This window comes from Prunus dulcis, chromosome 1 (assembly GCF_902201215.1).
Source record: "Prunus dulcis chromosome 1, ALMONDv2, whole genome shotgun sequence".
Taxonomy (NCBI): domain Eukaryota; kingdom Viridiplantae; phylum Streptophyta; class Magnoliopsida; order Rosales; family Rosaceae; genus Prunus; species Prunus dulcis.
This window is the reverse complement of record NC_047650.1, coordinates 34930928-34946988: the sequence shown is the minus strand read 5'-3', so window position 1 is coordinate 34946988 and position 16061 is coordinate 34930928. Positions and strand designations below refer to the sequence as shown.

At 37.8% G+C, this 16061-nt stretch overlaps 4 protein-coding genes across 5 annotated transcripts; 3 read left to right on the top strand and 1 right to left on the bottom strand.

Moving 5' to 3' along the window:
- Positions 1-569: 569 nt before the first annotated feature.
- On the bottom strand, positions 570-14055 carry LOC117615956 (pentatricopeptide repeat-containing protein At2g20540-like). Of its 2 annotated transcripts, XM_034345143.1 has the most exons (4): positions 11770-13387; positions 2585-2729; positions 1898-2169; positions 570-1160 (listed from the first exon to the last, which is right to left on the bottom strand). In XM_034345143.1, the coding sequence occupies exons 1-4, from the start codon at positions 13330-13332 to the stop codon at positions 570-572; spliced, it is 2571 nt and encodes an 856-aa protein (XP_034201034.1). In that variant the 5' UTR covers positions 13333-13387. The 2 variants fall into 2 exon arrangements, 1 of the variants encoding a protein (XP_034201034.1); XR_004584084.1 differs by lacking the exons at positions 570-1160; positions 1898-2169; positions 2585-2729 and adding exons at positions 11141-11253; positions 11387-11492 and having other exon boundaries at positions 11654-14055.
- On the top strand, positions 7496-9673 carry LOC117615961 (tRNA (guanine-N(7)-)-methyltransferase). Its single transcript, XM_034345149.1, has 2 exons — positions 7496-7697; positions 8686-9673. Exon 2 carries the CDS (start codon positions 8701-8703, stop codon positions 9457-9459), a length of 759 nt encoding a protein of 252 aa, XP_034201040.1. The 5' UTR covers positions 7496-7697; positions 8686-8700; the 3' UTR covers positions 9460-9673.
- LOC117615960 lies at positions 9951-11339 on the top strand. Its single transcript, XM_034345148.1, has 2 exons — positions 9951-10497; positions 10588-11339. The coding sequence occupies exons 1-2, from the start codon at positions 10284-10286 to the stop codon at positions 11175-11177; spliced, it is 804 nt and encodes a 267-aa protein (XP_034201039.1). The 5' UTR covers positions 9951-10283; the 3' UTR covers positions 11178-11339.
- Positions 13336-15495, top strand: LOC117615957 (putative pentatricopeptide repeat-containing protein At3g15130). The gene has a single exon (XM_034345144.1). It carries the CDS (start codon positions 13379-13381, stop codon positions 15437-15439), a length of 2061 nt encoding a protein of 686 aa, XP_034201035.1. The 5' UTR covers positions 13336-13378; the 3' UTR covers positions 15440-15495.
- The last annotated feature ends 566 nt before the right edge of the window (positions 15496-16061 follow it).

The window sequence follows — 16061 nt, the reverse complement described above, 5'->3', positions numbered from 1 at the left end:
TTTACTGATAAATATTATCAACTCAAAAACCACCATTTATATTAAGCTAAAAAATGATGGATGGAGTCAATGAGGTCTAGCCCAGCGGAAAATGGCTTTGATTTGCAGGCCAGAGATCTTAGGTTCATATCCCTACGGCATCATAGTTGTGTGTGTGAGTAGTTTAGACTATCGCTTTGTATTAAAAAAAAAATATTGTGGATGGAAATAAATGAATTTAAAAGATATATAGAAGCAAAAAGACCAAGACATGTTTCTGAAGGAGAGAAGTAATTATAACTTAAAACTCTAATTCATAAAGACGATAGATGGCCTTAGTTGCTCTGGGTATATACTTACTTAACCCATAAGACACCCCATTAGAGATGAATAACAAATTAAGGCGTGCTTAATTTAAATGTCAACAGATTGAAAGGAAATACAATTTCTCTGATTCTCAGGAGTACCTTATATGTAGCTAGCTATTCTATACTAACATTAATATCATAATTAATTATTTATTAATTATGTTTGTGGTCTAACTCGCCCTTAGAAGTTAGAACTAATTATAATAACTCTCTTCATAAACCCTAATAGGGAGGCCAGTAGGTGTCAAGATCCACACAATGCTCCATGTTCATAAACCTGTTGCCATTCCCATTTGCATTGTTGTTGTTCATATCTACTGCACCATATCCAGCTTGATGATCTGGACCAAGAGAATTATTATTAGCCCCATTACTCATAACATCTTGCTGATGAGGGTTCATAGCCGGAGGACCTTGATGATGTAGTTGTGGTGGTGGCATTGGCCTCAACATGGGCTGGGTGGCTGGCGCACCAAGATTCAAATTTAACCCAGAAATTGTAAACCCTCCTCCTCCTCCTCCAAGATTTGGGTAGTTGAATTGGGGTTGGATTGGTACGTTAATAGTGCCATTTGATGATCCACCACCGCCGCTGCCGCCATTTCTTAAAACCCTAGAAATCTCTGCCAGCTCAGCACTTGTCATGTAATTTCTGCCATATGGGAATTGGTGATCACCTATCTGCATCATAGGTGATGGCACCACACTTGGACCTATTTCTAGGTTGTAGGGATTGGCTGCTCTTGATTGGGTTGCTGGATACTTTTTTATGCCTGCGCTCTTCTGGAAGACACGGCAAACCACCCATTCATCCTGTTAAACACAGCATTTACACTTAGTTAATTCAATCCACAATCAAATCTATATGGAATAATAATATAGAATGAAAGACATAGTTTAAAGACGAAGGGTATCAATATTCTTTTACTAAATACTATTTGGTACCAGATATCGATATATTTGTACGTGCTACATTGTCGATATATATATGGTCAATTTTGTGTGAATACTCTACTATTTACCACATTAATTTGCTTGAATTTGAAAACATATATCGACAATGTATTTGATATTGTAAATTAATGTCCGATACAAGTTATCATTTATCTCCATGAAATATGAATTCTTTTTTGTTTCTTGATTTCTTCTCTTTCCCATATATATTACTACTATCAGCATTGGTTTTGCATGTTTCATATTATCCCACCATCACCATTCACCACGGCAGGTGATTTCCCAAGTTTCCCGTATTATTGCAAATACAATCGTTAATTAACTCAAATGTAAGGGTAATCAGTCATCTAATTATTATTTGCTTGCAAGTACTCCTAGCTAGCTTTTGTAAAACCCAAAATTATATATTATATATGGACTACGTACGGACTGTCCTCTGTCGACAAAGTTTCACAAATCTCGCATTGAATTAATCATGCTCTCAATCCTTTATCTTTTCTTAAATTATATAAATATGTAACTTGTGCTCAACTCAACTCAACATGTTCATACAAGTATCCCATGTATTATAGAAATGAATATAATTAGGTACGTACCTTAGAGGTTCTGAAGGCGGATTTAGAATGAACACGATATTCATGCATGACCCAATTGGACTTCTCGCCTCTAGGAGCTCGGCCTCTGTAGAAAACAAGTGTCTTCTTCATCCCAACCATCTCAGATGTCACACTGTTGAAGATCTCCTTGTCTTTCCCTGTCGTCTTCCAGTAACCTGTGTTTGTTGCTCGGTTTGTTCTCACTCCTGTTGGGTACTTACGATCTCGAAGGCTGAAGAAGTACCACTCCTTCTCTCCCATTTTCGCCTTTGCTATAATTCATAGTTCATTCAAACAAGAAACCATAAATTATTCATTCGACTAGAAGCTACTAAATTTACCTATGAATATATATATATATATATATATGGGAAAATATCAATTAATATTATTATATGTCACAAGAAATGTTATGCAAAAGTTCTCATGAGTTTCATTTCAGAAAAACTTGATGCCAATCCATGAAATCCAAGTAATAACCAAAAGAAAAATTAAATCAATGAGTTGAGAAAACTAAGCAAGATCTATCAGCTAGCTGCGGTCTAGTGATATTTATCTAAACTTTATTGGTCGTCTATTTCCCATACATGCAAAGACAAAGAAAATAATTTCAATATGAATTATTGAAAACAAATGAAGCTAGGGCTCACAAATAAGTTATAATTGTCTATGTGTATATATATTTACCAGGGAGTTCCCATGGCTCGCACTTGTTGAGATCGACATCTGCGATCGCCCTTCCAGTAAAAGTAGCATCAGTTATCTTGTTGATGAGATAGAAGGTGATAAGTTCTTCATCTGTTGGATGAAATCTGAACCCTGGTGGCAATTCCTCCTTCTGTTCTCCTGTCATGATATGGAGATCTCAATTTCCTTTTTTGGTTTTGCCCTTCTGACTTGTCTGGCTTCTGCAAATATCACAAAGATCAAAGATATGAGATCAATCAAATCAAGAATATCTTACTGAATTGCTTAAAGACTTGCTAAGGTGGAAAAAAAAGTCTAACTATATATTCAACAACATAAACCTAGAGGGACGATATCGAAAACTTGTAGATGCTAAGTACCTAGCTATGGCCAAAAGAACCCCCCCACCCCCCCAAAAACAAAGGTTGCTAGATAGCTTCTTTGTACACTTTAAGTTTTTACACTTTTCATAATATATTTTGATAAATTAATATCAAGATCGGATGTGCATGAGGGAATACCACTGATCAATGAAGAAGATGTGTGAGAGAGAGATAGTTGTGAGGCTTTTCTTGCTCACCATGCACAAGAAATTTAGAATTTAAACTTCCGGTAGCTATAGGGTGAAGAAAAGTAATTGGGGGTGTGTGTGTGTGATGGTGAAGTTCTCACCTAATATGGGTCTTGAGCTACAAGGGTCCAGGTTTAGGGCTTTTAATAATATGAAAGATCATGGAAGAAATCCTTGTTTTGGGATTATTACATGATTGCCCACCTGCACTCATGCACCTCTGAATTGCCAAAATTGTCCTTGCAATTAAAATATATTTGCATCCTACAGTTATATATTGAAGCTGGGTTTCCCTTTTGTTAGGTAATATATATATATATATATATATATATATATATGAATTAACTTTATATTATTATTAATTGAACCTTGAACTTGAAATTTCAACAAATCTTAATTTTTGGGGACACAGCTGAAGATTGGAGGGTTATTTGTGTAATTATATAACTGGGTCGAAGCTTGGGAAGAAGAATATGCAGTGGAGAGAGGTAGCTAATAATAGTGAGAAGAAGCAAAAAAGATGACAGATTAAATAATATTTTAGCTACATGCAAATAAGACAAAGTCGGGGGGAGACCAAGCTTTGTACACAGTAAATATATGTTCACTGCTTCACGTAAACCCCGTTTGGTTTCACACACAAGCAGCCATCGTGCTAGCTAGATATTCAGACACAGAGGTCCAATATTCTTCCATTTGAGCATAAATTCCTCTCTCCAATTGGTGCATGCCATGTCCTCGCCAGGTCCCCCAACAACGACTATAATTCAATAAAAATAGAAAAATACTAGACTTATCACATTTTTCATACCACATTGTATACTACTTCTAGCATTACTCATAAGAATATTGCTACGCTCGTGCAATTTATTTACTAAACATATTCTTCACCAAATGATGTGACGGCCTGTCATTTAAAAGAGGTTTCCGCTCGCACACTGAATTGGCACAAGACCTAAAGATAGTCACATGCTTGAAGGGATACTGGAAAATAGGAGGGGGGATGGGGTTTGGGGAAAAAATCTGACACAGCTCCTGGATTCCCTTCCCCTTAATTTGTTCCTTTTGTTTTGGCTCTTTTGTGCAAATATATGTATTATAATTAGGAATCTAATTACTCACATTTTGTATGTTAATGTTGTTGTGTTGGAGAACAGGAACCCCAGTCTCATGGTACGACCCCCAAAAAATTTTCACCCTTATTTTGTCAATAGCAAAATATAATGCAACACTTATTAATGGAATGTGATTTCCCCACTCCTTTTTTTCTCCACTTACACTTTTTCTTACTTTTTAATACTTTTTAATCAAGTTTGTTCTTTCTTTTTCCTATTCTACTCTTACCCTACATTGATTTCTTTTTACTTCACTTTTATATTAGTTCTTTTTCTTTACACTTAATTTTCCAATTTGCACTTTATTTTTTGTATTTTTTTTCCTTTAATCGAGTAAGAAATTAAGTTTTTTTTTCCCTTTAATACTGAAAATGGAGTGTAAGTTAGAAAATAGTGTAAAGAAAAAGAAATAATATAAAGTGAAAGTAAAAAAGAAATTAATGTAGAGTAAGGATAGAATAAGAAAGAGAAAAAACAAAATTGATTAAAAGTATTAAAAAGCAAAAGGGAGTGGGAAAATCAGATCTCTTATTAATTGCGTATACATTTTAATACAAAAAACTTGGCAAAGAAAAATTAATGCCTCAAGCTCAACCAAAATTAATGCAGTATAGGGGAATTGACTATTATAATTCTTGCCCTTCAATGACTCAAGTTCATGCCCTTCAATGCTTAATATAGAAAAATCAACATGTTCCTGGAGGCCTGAAAAAATTCGTAGAGATCTGAGGACGACACTGTTTGGCAGGAAGGAAAATGAGAGAAAGCAAAGACGAAAATGTTAAATGCTTTTGTACTTTTTGATCAATCATTTAGAAGACAGAAACGAAATTCTTTTATTTTATTTCCTTCTCCAATACCGCCCAACAATGCAGTCAATCACGCATCATCCTGGCAGTTTCGTTAAATTGCGAATTAGCAGCTTGTCTGTAAAGCTTTGGATGGTCATGGAAGAACAGGTGAGAGTGATCAAGACCCCTACCAATCTGATATTTGAAGTGTTTGTCAAGTAAAGATAGAGAGATTGTGATGGATTGCTACTACATACTGTGTTGTAATAAAAATCTCATAATAAAGTCGCAGTGCTCAATAATTCTGTTTCTAAACCTCTCAATCTTTCCATAATCATAACCAACCTCATCACTAAAATACTTACAGATGACGAGTTAACGTTGCACTTTCCAGATTGCAAAGGAAAACAGTGACTTGGACACTTTCAAATTCAACCTCTCTTCTCGGTTGCCCAATTTTGTGACTAAATAATTTGTGTCAAAGAAGATTAGCCATGATTTGGATCAAAGCAGTTGTTAGACGTTTGTCAGTGTAGCTATCAAGACCAGTTAATTGGCACAGAAGAGTACTAGCATCTGTCATGCACTTCAAGATTATAAAACTGTTTTAAGGTATGAATTTCGTTGAAATCTTCAAGCCTCCATGGAGATTATAACTAGGGTTTCAGCTCCACATTCACACACGATTAATATCATAGTATTATTAATTGGGGATGGGGGAGAATGATTATGGTTTTGTTATGAACTGATTTATCGGTGTAATTTGTTGATTGGGGATGGTGCAGGATGATTAATCTGTTATTCATGGAATAAGTCATACGTACTATGTTGGAAATCGTCTTGTTATGTAACCAATTGTCATATTATATACCGAAAATATAATAATTATTACGTTTGCGTGCATGTATGAACAACGTGAAGAAAATTATAATTTGAGTCGTTTGATGGATGCATAATTAAAGAATACGTGTTTGATCATATTCGTCAGCTCAACGATTAACTTTTGAAAATTGAAACTTCGGGATGACTTTGTCAACTTCGATAGCGTATAAAGTAGTAGTTGACAGGTTTATTTTAAAAAAGACACTAGAATCATTGAAGAACCCTAAACCAGTCTCACATTCATTCTTGACATATGCTACTTGTCAAGCACTTCAAAATAAAATACCAGGCTGCTGTTTGATCTCACACATGGGTTACATCCTTCCCCGTAGTGCACAAATGATTAAGCAAAACTTTCAAATAATTTATTGCAGAAAAAAGATCTAATTAGTTGTTGGGAGTGGAAGGGTGCAAGAAAGATATCACGAAGACAGCATAAGGGTGAGATAGATATTGTTCCCAAAAGGAGTGCAACAAAATTTCCAAGAGTAGTTGTACGTACAGATTTCATGAAGCTAACTAGCTAGCCAATGTTTTATATGCAAAATCTACATATATATTCTGGTGCTTTGTGGCGTAATACTCGTACGAAATCATGTGCTTAATTAACTCGATAAGTACGTAATTAAGTTAATAGTATTTTGTTAGCATTTGTTCAAAAAATCTGCACAAGTGGCCTTTCCAATATATTAATTATTATCTATTCTTAGCTAAGTTAGGTTAGAACTTAAGAACTTATACCTTAGAGCTTAGTCAGAAGCTAGAGCCATGCATAGGTTTTCTATCCAAGACTTTGTACTTCCACGGCTAGCTAGCTCTAGAGAGAAGCACAAGGCATGGACACGTTTGCCTTATATTTTCATTGAGTGCTGAGATTATGTCTAACTATCTTAGAACTCAGTTGCAAAGGACCCACTAGTATAGTAGTTTGGAAATTGGAGCAATTACTCGTCCTCCAGGAAAAATCATGAGTTTGAGTCATAGTATCTGTATAATGTGTGTAAATTTAATATACTATCACTTTTCTCAATAGAAAATATTCTTAAAAAAATAATAAACTTATAACTTAGTTGGTGAACCGTATTGGATTGAAGTAGATTATACTTAATTCTATTGGACTAGAATGACTATATTGAAGTTGATTACACTTAATGCTAAGACTCTCTAGAGTATGGGATCATAGCAACAAGCCATCAACATGCATCATTCTCAATTCAGCTATAGGAATTTGGGTGTGAGCTTTTTGCATTATGGAATTTGTAGTTTGGATTGTTGTTTTAACAAATTTCTTATCAAGTTGGCTAAGTTCTTCCACATTCACCCATGTGGGTAGAGGTTCGAAACCCAGGCACTCAATGAATATTTGTGTAAAACCCCCTCCTCCAATCGTTTGTACTTTAAAAAAAAAAAAATGTCTTATCCAAATAGTTGGTCATTGGGCCTTTGAGTCGTGGGCCTAATGGGACTTTTGCTTCTAACATAGTGGGTTAGGGAATAGTTTCCATGACAAAATGGGCCGAATTTGTGCCAAACAACAAACGACATGGCCCAAACCTGAACGATCTCTCAAGCTTGAACTCTCTTTTCCGCTTCACTTCGACTCTGAACTGTGTGGCTCTGTGACAAAAATTCCAGTCGCTCGGTACTTTCCCTCTCAGCCAGCCCCCAACATTTAGTGCGAGTGCTAACTTTGCCTCCATATCTGAAAAGGCTTCAGAATCTTGTTAGGTTTTCAGCTCCATTAGAGTACCGAGGTATGTGGCCCTTCGCTTGAACCTTTGTTCTCTTTTTGCCTTTGTTGTGAATTACGGCCATTCTATGCTTCGTCTTAACTAGGCCTATTGATGTAGTATAATTTTGTTCTAAACATGCAAAAGCTTTACTATTATTTCCTTTTTCACTTGTAATACTGTGCTAGACTTCATCTTCTTTCGTCTCTGTTAAAATTCAGGGCTATTAGATTTGCTCTCCATGTGTTTGTAATAATGCCTCATTTAAGTGATTTTGGAAAAGAAGAGAAGGAATGTGTCTATTCCATAAAAAGAGTGTGAGAGAATAAGAATATTGTTTGAGATGAAGGGGTTAAAGAAAGAGGTTGGGTATCGACTGATTATGAGGTCTTACTTTTCTACAATAGAGATTAGAGACACCAACTTACAGAAAAGATTCATCAAGTATTCAAGGAAATTGAAAAGATAATAAAATCTGAGATGGGTTATGTTCGTTGGGTGAGGTGAGGTACTGAATGACGTGAAAGAAAAGTTTGAGAGTTTATATTGGTAAGTTGGCAATTGGGTTGGCATGGTCTGTGGTGAGATGGAGAAGGGGAATAAGGCAATTCGAATTTTCAAGAACTTGAGAGTACGTGGGGGACTGCCATGCGTTTATTAAAGGCTTGTCAAAGGTTTTAAAGGTAGTATTTCTGGTGATAGATAGTTTGAGGATGGCTTGTGCTCTTGTGAAGACTATTGGTGATATTTACTAGTGACTGCTAGGGAATGGAGATTTGGTTAATGGTATTGCAGGCATTGATACTGAAAAATTTGAGAGCCTTTTAGTTAGAAGCATCGTTGATTCTGTCTTTGTTCTTATTCACCCACCCATTGCACAGTCTGCTACCAAGAGTGACTAACTCAGATAGTATTGCATTCAAACATGATGCACCTTGAAAGTATTTGCTGTTTTTGCATTTTTTGTTCCCTTCGTATTGAGCGTGCTATCCTGATTGTTACTATTCTGCAGCTAGCTGAAAAAGTCATGTCGGAAAAGGAAGCAAACCCAACGTTTAGCAAGTCAACTGGCCTGCCTCGGAAGCGTTTCTACCGAGCAAGAGCACACAGCAACCCTCTGAGTGACTCCCACTTTCCAGTACCCATCTCCCCAGGTCATGTGGATTATTCTCTTCATTACCCGCAACACTTCCCCTCATCTGATCAAGTGGACAACGGTAAAAAGATCCAGTTTGCAGATATTGGTTGTGGTTTTGGGGGACTGCTGATAAGTCTTTCAACCCTTTTCCCCGAGACGCTGATGATCGGAATGGAGCTTAGAGATAAGGTGACAGAGTATGTCAAGGAAAGGATCTTGGCTTTAAGGGTGACAAATCCTGGCCAATACCAAAATATCTCAGTGGTTCGGACTAATTCCATGAAATACATTCCAAATTACTTTGAGAAAGGACAGCTTTCGAAGATGTTTTTCCTGTTCCCGGATCCTCACTTCAAAGAGAAAAACCATCGGCGTAGGGTCATCAGTCCATTCTTACTGGATGAGTATGCTTATGTTCTAGAAGTTGGTGGGATTATATACACAATTACAGATGTTGAAGAACTTGGCGACTGGATGAAGGCTTGCTTGGAGAATCATCCTATGTTTGAAGCTCTCACAGATGAAGAGCTCAAAGCTGATCCAGTTACGAAGCTATTGAGTTCTGCAACAGAGGAAGGACAGAAGGTTGACAGAAATGGGGGACAGACTTTCCGAGCGGTTTACAGACGCATTGCACCATCCCTATGACTTTCAGCGTCGACCAGTGGATTGATTAACTTGGAATTGTATTGGATTTTTTGTGTGTGTCAGTTTGCAACTGCCAAAGTACTCTTGACAAGGGTTGTCTGGTTTTTGAAATCATTGATTTACTAATTTTATTGAACTATACATGTTTTTCACGCTACACTTCTATTATCAATCTTTCTCTTGATACATGGATTTATCATCAGACTTGTGGATATTCGTGTTTACCCATTCATTATTTACAAAGAAGCAAGTCTTTTTTTTTTGGTCAAAGAAGCAATTCTCATTCATGCTATTTTATTTTTTTTTGGGGAAAGATGCTTTATTAAAAACATCGTAAGAGTGTATAAAGGATAGGATGAAACCATCCGAAATTCAAAATGAGTCAGGAATAAAAACTTAATTTTAAAAAAGATTCGCGGCTTAAACACTCGCAAGAAAACAAAGAGAAAGAAAGAATAAGAAAAAATACTGCACTTTTGGTTACCAACCATCATCCATTACTTTCAAGTTGGTACGCTAAATTTACTTATCAATGAAAAAGAAAAGCCTATTTCTTACTTTTCTATGAACTTATATGAACTTAAGAGGATGTGAATTCTCTTTTCTAAAATTTGAAGATATTTTTTTAAAATAAAAATAAAAATAATTGGAAGATATAATTTTCTTTAAATAAAATAAAAAAGACACGAGGTGATGAAGTTGGAATTTAACAACTTATCGGATTCGAAACCGCACCGACCCAAAAACTGAGCTGATATCAGCCTTTGCCGACTGAGAAGAAGCAAAAGACGAAGCATTTATCGATTTGATTGAAGGAAGGAAATATGGCCACAAACAGCAGAGAAGCCCGAAGGAGGAAGATAATGGAGCGAGGATCCGACCGCCTAGCCCTAATCACGGGTCGGATCCAAACCCTACCATCCTCCTCTTCTTCATCAACAGACCCAGCAACGCACCGTGAAGATACAGACCCACCATCGCACCCGTTGATTTCCCATGATCAGGAGCCCCAAATCCATGTCTCAGATCAAATCCCAGGTACCAATCTTTCACTCTATCTCTCTCTGTCTCTGCATAAAGTCTTCATCTTTAGTTGTTCCTGTTGCTAATGGTGTGGTGGGTCTGCAGTGGTCACCCCTGAGATTGAGGAAAAGGGGTTTGATTTGCAATGTGACACAAATACTGAAGAAGTCTTTGGAGCCACTGATTCACAAACCCAACCACTTGTGTCCTCATCATCAACGGTTGAAAGACCATCACCATCATCTTTACCAACATTAACACCATTTCAAAAACCTAGACTTGTCACTTGGACTGGAATAAGTGATGCCATTGAAGCAACAGAAAGGACCCGCATTTACATTTCAGTGGCAGTAGCCTTGTTGGTGGTTTTAGCCCATCTGGGTTTTCCTTTACTTGGGAGTAAAATGGTGAAGACTCTTTTGGGTTTTAGGCCTCTCTATCTAGTTTTGGTGACCAATGTAACACTTGTGCTTGTGCGAATTGTCGAGAGCGGTAGACGAAGACTCTCTGGAATGGCTGGCAGACTTGGTGAGCTTAATATGCCAGTTGACGGATATGAATGGGCTGATCGGTTAGGCAGGACTTTACAGGCAGGCTTGGTGATGAAGAAGGTACTTGATGCTCTGTTCATGGACTGTGCTGTGTATGCAATAATTGTTGTATGCGGCCTCTCTTTTGCACAGCAGTTGAGCTAGAATTTGCATGTTGTATTTTTGGCATGTCAGCTTATATCAGTGAACTTGCCCTTCTGGTTTTGTATTGGTTGGAAAGCTGTAATTGGAGACAATGAAATCTTTTCACCTCAACTTACATTATGCAACTTAACTGCTGCTTGAGCAGCATTTTCTATATGTTAATATTCCTTTGGGATAACAAAAATGATTTTTAAAAAAATAGCAAGTACCTTTTTCTGTACATGTGTACATGACTGGCTACAATAATCTTCATATTCTTCCTGCTCATCTTGACAGAAATTCTCACCATTTTCCTCAGCCGTTTGTCTGCCAAATCTACAAAAAAAAGAACAAAGAAAAAAAAGAACCAACATTTTGGTCAAGTTATACAATTCAGGTAAAACTGTTAATTGAATGCAACGGGTTGCAACTTGAGGAAAACCAGTTTTGAATACACCAATTTAGATTTCTTTTAATACAATGAAGCGATTACTCACAGTTTTGGGTTATGGGCGTTTCTGAGCTGGAGCATATCTTGATTTTAACACACAAAGTGACTGCAATCCTCAGGAATGGCTTCTATCTTATCATCTGGTATGTTGTGCTGTAAAACGAGAAGCTCTAGCATGGAAAATATGTCTTTTGCAAATGGTTTCGAATCGTCGCCTGATACAAACTCCATAACCACATTGTTAACCTCAGTCAAACTGCAACCTGGGGTTCTCTTCATGCTCTTACTTCTTATGAGTTTCCTCATCCTTGACACATCTTCCCACTTCCCCAGGTCTGCATATATGTTGGAAAGTAAAACATAGTTCCCTGCATCATCTGGTTCAAGCACTGAAAGGTGCTCCATGGCAGTAATGGCAATCTCAAGATTGCAATGAGTCCTGCAAGAGCTTAAAAGAGAACCCCAAATCTTTGACTCTGGCTTCATTGGCATCTTCTTTACTCTGTCAAAAGCCTGGTCAAGGTGCCCAGCACGTCCAAGAAGATCAACTAAACAACCATAATGCTCAATTTCCGGCTCTATGTTATAGTCTTTTCTCATAGAATCAAAGTACTTAACTCCCTCATTCCATAAGCCAGCATGGGTGCAGGCTGATAAAAGACCAAGAAATGTAATGCCATTAGGTTTAACCTTTGCTCGCTGCATGCCTTGAAAGAGTTTGATTGCTTCGCGAGCTTTACCGTGATTCGCCAGCCCTGCAATCATGGTACTCCAAGAAATCACATCCCTCTCCAACATCTTATCAAACAACTGCCAAGCTTGATCAATGCAACCACATTTCACATACATTTCAATCAGGGCATTGCAAACACAAGTAGACTGCAATAGCCTTTTCTTATCTGAGTACATGTGAATCCATTTCCCAACCACAAGAGCTCCAAGCTGCGCGCATGCCGGCAGAACAGAAACAATACTGATCTCATCAGCTTCAATACCCAACACTTGCATTTGCCGAAAAATGTCCAAAGCTTCGGCGTAGCACCCGATTCTGGTGTACCCTGAAATCATTGTTGTCCAAGACACAATAGTCTTGTTAGGGATTTCCTCAAACACTCCTCTGGCCTTTCTCATCTGCCCCAATCTAGCATACCCAGAAAGGAGACTATTCCAAGAAACCACATCCATTTCAGTCATACCATCAAACACTTTGTGTGCATCTGTTAAGTTCTCACACTTGGTATATAAATCTAGCAGTGCATTTTCTATCAGCAAATGGGACTTTGGGCCAAATTTACATACTTGGGCATGAATTTGCGTCCCCAAACCTTCACAAAATAGCCCTGCACAAGATTTTATTATAAACGGGAACGTGAATTTGTCAGGAAAAATGGGGTTCTCAGCTTGTGAGTATCTCGGCATTTGCTTATACAAAGTGACTGCTAAATCATACATTTGATGATGCGTGTAAGCTCTGATAATCGCATTGAACAAAAACACGTTTGGCTCAAGAACTTGTTTGAATAGCAAACGGGCGTAGCCTAAATTCCCACTGTTGTCACAAACATCCACCATTTTTGTGACCAAGAAATTGCTTTGTGATAACGAGAACTTCACAATTTGAGCGTGAATTTTCTTCAACCCGGAAGTGTTTTTACAATTTAGCAACGTGGGTACGAAGAAATCTTCCAATTCTCTGACACTTACGGCGCTGATTCTCGTTGCCATGACTTTGTAGAACAGGGTTTTTTTGGGAAAAGAGAAAGTTGCAAGGATGAATGAGAGGCAGAGGTTGGCGAATCTCCTGAGGAACTGTTCGAAGAATTTGCTACTTGATCAGGGAATGCAAGCTCATGGGACAGTAATGAAAATGGGACTTGGGTTTGATTTGATGTTAAGCAATGATCTTATAGATATGTATGGTAAATGTGGTAGAACGGGCATGGCCTGTGCTGTGTTTGATAGAATGCCTGAAAGAAATGTGGTTTCTTGGACAGCTTTAATGTGCGGCTACTTACAGAACAGTAATGCCAAAGGGTCACTGTCTCTTTTTAGTAAAATGGGACTTTCAGAAATTAAGCCGAACGAGTTCACTTTTTCAATTAATCTAAAGGCGTCTGGTTTTGTGGGCATTGCTGAGAATGGAATGCAGATTCACAATATGTGCACTAAATCTGGTTTTGAATGGGTAACGGTGGTGAGCAATTCTATCCTTGACATGTACACGAAATGTGGAAGAGTTAGTGAAGCTGCCCGGATGTTCAACGTTATGCCAGTTAAGAACCTTATTACTTGGAATGCGATGATAGCCGGATACACACTCGAAGGAAATGGGGAGAGAGCTTTGCTTTTGTTCAGGCAAATGCAAGGGATGGGAGAAGTCCCTGACGAGTATACAATTACAAGCACACTGAAGGCTTGTAGTGGTCTTGGAGCAATTCGGCAAGGAAGCCAAATACATTCCTCCGTAATCACAAGAGGATTCTTGTGTTCAGTTCGGACCATGATTGCGGGTGCTCTTGTTGATCTGTATGTAAAATGCAGCCACTTGACTGAAGCTCAGAGAATATTCGACCAAATCGAACAGAAGAATCTAGTATCCTGGAGTGCCCTGATTCTGGGTTATGCCCAAGAATGCAATTTACTACAGGCCATGGACTTGTTTAGGCAGCTCAGGGTTAGTATACACCATCAAGTAGATGGGTTTGTTCTCTCAAGTCTTATGGGTGTGTTTGCTGATTTTGCTCTAGTGGAACAAGGTAAGCAAATGCATGCTTTCACCATTAAAATTCCATCTGGTTTAGACATATCAGTAACTAATTCAATTCTGGATATGTATCTCAAGTGCGGATTAACAGATGAGGCAGAAAAATTATTTAATGAAACTCCTGTGAGGAATGTCATTTCTTGGACAATTATGATCACTGGATATGGAAAGCATGGTCTTGGAAGGAAATCCATACGTCTTTTCCACCAAATGCAATCAGAAGACATAGAACCCGACGGGGTGACTTACTTAGCCGTGCTCTCAGCCTGCAGCCATTCTGGACTCGTTGAAGAATGCCAAGAGTACTTCTCAAGATTGTGCCATGACAGACGGATTAAACGAAATGTAGAACATTATGCTTGCATGGTTGATCTCCTTGGCCGAGCTGGACGCTTAAAAGAAGCTAAGAATTTGATTGACAGCATGCCCTTAAAACCAAATGTTGGAATATGGCAAACTTTACTAAGTGCTTGTAAAGTACATGGAGACTTGGAAATAGGGAGAGAAGTAGGAGAGACACTTTTGAGATTGGATGGCGATAACCCTGTCAACTATGTGATGTTGTCAAACATCTACGCTGAGGCTGGCTACTGGAAGGAGTGTGAGAGATTAAGAAAACTGTTCAAGATGAAGGGGTTAAAGAAAGAGGCGGGACGCAGTTGGGTAGAGATCGATAAGGAGGTCCACTTTTTCTACAACAAGGACGAGACACATCCACTTACAGAAAAGATTCATCAAAAGTTGAAGGAAATGGAACAGAGAATAAAATCTGAGATTGGTTATGTTCATGGAGTGAGGTTTGCATTGCATGATGTGGAAGAAGAGTCAAAGGAGGAGAGCTTGAGAGTTCATAGTGAGAAGTTGGCAATTGGGTTGGCACTGGTATGTGGTGAGGTGGAGAAGGGGCACAAGACAATTCGAATTTTCAAGAACTTGAGAGTATGTGGAGATTGCCATGCGTTTATTAAAGGCTTGTCAAAGGTTTTAAAGGTGGTGTTCCTGGTGAGAGATGCAAATAGGTTTCATAAGTTTGAGAGCGGATTGTGTTCTTGTGGAGATTATTGGTGATGTTCAGCGACATGTTGCACTTCTATAAGCCAAATTTAAAATTCAACTTTGTCCAATCTCTTTTGAGCAGTAATTGGTTTAGGTGTTTTCCTCACAGACTGCTTCAGATAATATTACAAAATGATCGGACGGTAATCTCGTCCTTAGTTGGCGAATCTAATGGAGGTTTCAATCCGACGGATCAACTGTAATTTGAAGGTAAAACGGAGGAAATGATGAATGGGAACTCTTTACTCTGACTATTGAAAAACCAAATAGGACTCTGCAATTCAAGCCTTTGTTACACCTGAAAAGTTCAAAACTTCCGGACGTCTATTGTGTAGAGTTAAAAAGTACGAAAAATCAACTAACTTTATACCGGGTCATGAAAACTCTGCATTTTTTTAAGATTTAAGAGATATTTAGTGATATACCCATTTCTAGCACTAATATTATAAATAAACCCTACACAATTGAATTCCTATAAATAAACCCAAAAAAAACCCAAAAAATGATAGCTAGCCTTATAGAATTTAATATTGATTATTAAATTACCTTGATGCCCTATTGAGTGCTTTGGGTATTTTTATGAGATTTTAGAGTTAGGCTTGTTTTAAGAAATTGATGGCAGTATTGTAATTTA

Bases quoted from the DNA above. Each gene is read 5' to 3' on its own strand.
- LOC117615960 (XM_034345148.1), top strand. From the start codon at position 10,284: ATGGCCACAAACAGCAGAGAAGCCCGAAGGAGGAAGATAATGGAGCGA. The intron at 10,498-10,587 runs GTACCAATCTTT...GTGGGTCTGCAG, and splicing joins TGTCTCAGATCAAATCCCAG to TGGTCACCCCTGAGATTGAG.
- LOC117615956 (XM_034345143.1), bottom strand. From the start codon at position 13,332: ATGGCAACGAGAATCAGCGCCGTAAGTGTCAGAGAATTGGAAGATTTC. The intron at 2,730-11,769 runs GTTTTACAGCAC...GAACAGAAGGAG, and splicing joins TTTCCATGCTAGAGCTTCTC to GAATTGCCACCAGGGTTCAG. The intron at 1,161-1,897 runs GTACGTACCTAA...TGTGTTTAACAG, and splicing joins CCGCCTTCAGAACCTCTAAG to GATGAATGGGTGGTTTGCCG.
- LOC117615961 (XM_034345149.1), top strand. From the start codon at position 8,701: ATGTCGGAAAAGGAAGCAAACCCAACGTTTAGCAAGTCAACTGGCCTG.
- LOC117615957 (XM_034345144.1), top strand. From the start codon at position 13,379: ATGAATGAGAGGCAGAGGTTGGCGAATCTCCTGAGGAACTGTTCGAAG.